The sequence below is a fragment of the Montipora foliosa genome, chromosome 1, assembly GCF_036669935.1.
Source record: "Montipora foliosa isolate CH-2021 chromosome 1, ASM3666993v2, whole genome shotgun sequence".
In the NCBI taxonomy this organism is placed as follows: domain Eukaryota; kingdom Metazoa; phylum Cnidaria; class Anthozoa; order Scleractinia; family Acroporidae; genus Montipora; species Montipora foliosa.
Window position 1 is genome coordinate 2,126,888 of NC_090869.1, and position 5,000 is coordinate 2,131,887.

The 5,000-nt window shown below is 35.9% G+C and overlaps 1 protein-coding gene across 1 annotated transcript in view; it reads left to right on the plus strand.

Moving 5' to 3' along the window:
- Window positions 1-5,000, plus strand: part of LOC137992549 (diphosphomevalonate decarboxylase-like) — a 17,743-nt gene that overhangs the window by 2,374 nt on the left and 10,369 nt on the right. The window contains exons 3-8 of the mRNA XM_068837970.1: window positions 1-61; window positions 1,127-1,176; window positions 1,993-2,130; window positions 3,537-3,591; window positions 4,120-4,216; window positions 4,657-4,704. The exon at window positions 1-61 is cut by the window's left edge and continues 7 nt beyond it. Coding sequence (XP_068694071.1) covers window positions 1-61; window positions 1,127-1,176; window positions 1,993-2,130; window positions 3,537-3,591; window positions 4,120-4,216; window positions 4,657-4,704 — 449 coding nt within the window. The remainder of the gene's footprint in view (window positions 62-1,126; window positions 1,177-1,992; window positions 2,131-3,536; window positions 3,592-4,119; window positions 4,217-4,656; window positions 4,705-5,000) is intronic.

Below are 5,000 nucleotides of genomic sequence, written 5' to 3' on the forward strand. Positions count from 1 at the left end.
CAATCACAACAGTTGCAGCCAGCCAAGATTTTTGTGAGGACTGTTTATGGTTGAATGGAAGGTAATTCTTTTTCATATTAGGTCGTTGTCAAACCTGCTTTAGTTTGCTGCTGCTACTGCTACTGCTATTGCTATCCATTATAATAACAATAGCTAAAGTAATAGTAGCTTTTAGTTATGGTTTCAAACGTTTTTTTATTAAAAGTCTTAGTTTTTCTTTCGGGAGCAAAAGTGCCTTAAGTTGCTAAATTCAAGGGGAGAATACAAATCAAATCAAATAAAAAAATTTTGATTTTTGGTGGGAGAGGAAAACCGCAGTACTCTGAGAGAGACATCTCTGAGTGGAGTAGAAATCAAGAAAATCAACCCATATCATTATGACAATTGAACTCTGGAATCGAATCCTGACCACACAAGTGGAAGGCAGGTGAACCAACCTTGCTTTGTTAAGAGTGATGTTTCTAACATTTTGAATAAATTCTGATTTTATTTGCTCTCATGACATGTGGTGGAAAAACTGCAGTCAAAAATCAAAATTATGTGCAATTAAATACTTAGGGAAAGCTAAAAAAAAGAAAATGAATTCAAGGCAATTTCTCATTATATTCCACTAATATCTGGCTTTTATATGCTAAGCAGACTCATCTGACAATTTGCCGTGCTGCATGAAGTACTTAAAAAATGTTGATTGATGGAACAAGAAAGAAATGCCTCATTTGTGTGCTGTGTCATTTGTGATATTTTGTGAATTTGCATGAAAGGGTGATCTCATAGCAAACTACAAGACAGGTATTATGTTGTTGTACCTCTCTGCCACTTTTTGCAGTTTGTGGTGTCTATGACTCAGAGGTAAATATTTGCCTACTCGCCTGCAAAGGGTTGTAGGGTGCAAAACTAATTTTCATATTTTTTGCGAGCATTCATTGGCCAGGGGTGAGTTTTCACTGGCTGACATTTCCTGTGCAAGTGGAATTCAGTTGTTGCTTTTTGACCATACAAAACCTCACATAATATTGTAAATTCATTTGTATGAATGGAAATGATCTTAAATGAATCAATAGGCACCCATAATTATAGTATCGGTATATATATATCTCAGTGGTAATTATCTTCTTTTGTCTTTTAGGAAGCATGACATTGCTGAAATGCCTAGAATTCAAAAGTGTTTAACAAAAAGTATGTTGGGAAGAAACAGTAATAATAATAGTATGACTCTTTACATCCTTTTAGTAAACACATTTTACAATAATATTATTTTTGTCTTGAAATTGTACTTTTTATATCTCATACATTTTGTGTAGTGTAGTGTCAGAAAAGATTTGAGTAAAGGTGCATTTTCAGAACAAATGTGTTGATATGGGATAAAGAACACGACCTTTAGATGTCTGCAAGAATTGTGTCAATGTTCATGACTCTGCTTGGATTAAGATTAGTGTCTATGAAAGATCCATGTTCTTTCAAAAAAAGTTGAATAAATCCTATTTGGTTTTACAGCAGGCTTATTCTTTGCTTTTTATGAGCAATTACTGTACATTGTACGTGCATTTATTGATGGTTAATGCTTATGGCAGTCAAGACAAAGTGTCCCATTGTTCTGTGGGCTCTGTTGATGGTAAATGATCTTGTTGATGGTTAGCAACTGAGCTCTGACTGTTGTCATGGAGATCGTTGGTTCAACGACTCGGATTTTTCAGTTTTCCTTTCACCCCATTGACAAGCATCTTGCTTACATGTATTAATATTGTTAATAAGATATGAATAATTTATTTTCTTGCAAGTGTTGTAACTATAATCATCTGCATGCTGATTATTGCTTTAGGAGAAAATGAGGGTTCTCCGCGAAAATCTCAGGATCAGCTCTGGGTTGAGACTCTTTGAAAGCCCAGCCCACATATGTGCGAGGTGGCACTTTTGCCAACCCTCCTCCTAACGAGTACTACTCCTTTCCATTTATCGACATTTAAGCTTGAATGAAATTGATGTCATTTTCAGTTAGGGAATTGAGCAAAAGTAATCCTCAAAATGAGCACTTGTCAGACCTCGTGGACTGTCACATTCATATCTGCTCAGAGAATAATTTCCCAACAGCAGCAGGGCTTGCATCATCAGCGGCAGGATATTCTTGCTTAGGTAGTATGAATTCCCTCCTTCATGGTCAACAGTTATTATACATGTAGTAGTATTGATTGTCATCAATATATTGCAATTATCATTATAATAAGTGACTATTGACAACAACAACAACAACAACAACAACAACAACACCAGCAACAAATGAATGTACATTAACTCAAGACAAAAGCTTTAAGACCCAATCCATATGTATCTAGATATTTTTGAAACCAGAGATTTTTGCATCCACATAGTTAGCATTTTCGAATGGTATTAGCCCGTCCACACAAATAAACCAAAATGACTTGAAAATGCTAACCTCCACCCGTAGAGCATGCACACGCATGCACCCTATGGTATCGCGAGCGTCTGATGTTATTGCACAGTACACAAAAACCTCTGTTTTCATACATCCACACTAGTACAAGAAACCTCCTTTTTAAAATTTCTACAGTCAGGTGAGCATTTTCAAAACCTTTGTTTTCGGTGACCATGAACACTGTATTCATGTGGATGAGAGGCAAAAACAGAGGATGGGTGGACAGAGGCTAAAAGTGTAGGGTCACCACCATTTTAATGGTTGATTTTAAAAGCTGTGATATTGAAGAATTCAGTTCATAAGAATTGTCAGTAATAAATTGATAATTGTTATTATTTAAATTGATGGCAGAGATCTGATTAGTGGGTGGAAAGTCCTTTTTTCGTTGCCTTTTACATTAGTGCAAACAAATATTTGTGCAACACCTCAAAAGCGAATCAGAAATTAAATTTCTTAATTCCATGAAGCTTTAAATTTATTCTTGACATCACAGCTTTGCTATCCTCATTGTCCTACCGGTAAATGGTACAGTTTTGGCTGAAATAAAGGGTAAATACATGTAAAAATTGGTTCAAAAATAGCGTATTCATTCCACAAAGGCCATGAAGATTCGATTGAGAAACGTGACACTAAAAGGTCTGTGTTATCACACTTGTAGTCATTGATATGATAACCAGCATGCAAGTCATTTATTTAACCCTTAGGTAGCCAAGACTATAATTTGACAAGCCTCCTTCAACATATCTTAAGTTACAAGTGTTGTTTCTTTAGTTATGTTTTAAATTAAATTCGCAGTTGTTAGAGGTTTAGCTATACAGGACAAAATATAATATGGTGAAATGAGCTTTTGGCATCGACAATGCCATTAGCAAGTGCATGATTCTGTCACAGAAAAGTTGTTTAATTTATTAAATACATTAACATGTCAATTTCATCTCACTGGTATAATCCTATTCTTTGTATTTAAGGCTCACTTCAAATAATTTATTGCATCATTAGGCTGTTTCTCTGTTTCCAGCAAGTCATAATGAACTTGAATGTGTAAGACTTCAAAGAATGTTCTTTGCTTGATATTTTTCCTTTTTGCTTTATTTTATCTTTACAGTTTTTGCTCTTTCAAGATTATTCCAAATCAATTGTGAAATTTCACGGATAGCTAGGTAAACGTTTTTTACTCATCTTAACTGTCTTCAACTCATTGACCTCAAAGAGTGAGACATTTAATTGATTTTGCTCTGCCCAATGCCAGATGATTTTACTCATTGATGGGAGGGGGGAAGTGGGGGGGGGGGGGAGGGAAGGGTAGTTCGGGAATCATTGGATAAACTATCTCTACATGCATCCACTCCAAAACTGTGTCCCCTTTTACCCATTGACCCCTCGGAGTGAGACTTAATTGATTTTAATGCTGTCCAACCCCACATGATTTTACTCGTATTTTACGCAGGGGTTCAGGAGTCAATGGGTTAAATTAGATTTACATGTATCTGAGCTCTGGATAGCATTGGCTGCACTAGTCTAACTTACTAATCTATGTTTAAGTTAATGACAACCTTTGCACATGCATGTATTCATGACTCTGTTAACTAGAACTTATCATAGGGTTAAGGCATAGCTCAGTTGAAACATTCCTATGTTGAAGTTGTTGATGTTCATGTGCCGTTACAGCATTGCTTTGTTTGCCACAGACAGGGTTCGGGAAGTGCCTGTCGCAGCATGTTTGGAGGATTTGTAGCTTGGGAAAAAGGAGAAATGAGGGATGGGTCAGACAGCATTGCAAAGCAGGTGATATTCTTTTACAGGCCCTTTTAGAGGCAATTAGCAATAATTATTTAGAGAAAACAAAAGACCATTCTGAGATTAAAACCAGTAGTTTGTAGTGTCATGATGGTATGATTTAACGTTTGCTTAGAATAGAAATCAAATTAATAGCCCACTTTCGATATATTGAAATTCAGTACTAAACAAAAGGCACCATCTTGAGGCTCTGGGGAATAGATACAAGTATTTGAATGAGTTTAATCCCCAAAGCGTCGAGATGATGCCTTTTGTTTAGGACTGAATTTTAGTATATCGAAATTGGTCTATTGTCTTGGGGCGAAATATTGGACAAAAGAGTCATGGAGAAAACTTTTCAAATTTGTAGAGATAAAAGTAAGAGAAAGAAAATTTTCTCATGGAGCATAACATTATTTGCTCAAGTAATAAAACCCATTTGTTTCCAGATTGCATCACAAGAACATTGGACAGGATTGAGAGTGCTAATTTTGGTGGTAAGATACAGATTCATACTTTTACTATGTGCCAGAAAGAATACCACAAAGATATCTCTTTCTTACCAGAGTGGCATGCAAGAGGAGGCGAGATGAGAGAGGCTTAACTAATATTCACAAGGTCTAAACAATGTGATTTAAATTCACAATGTGTTGCAAAAAAATGTCATTCTTGGTTTGCAACAAGAATTAGCCCTGTGGTTTCTCTTGCGGCTTCCTTGCCACCTTACCATTTAGCTTGTGATGTAATAAGCATTAGATATAATAATCTCAATAATGCAGGCCATTTGATTGGT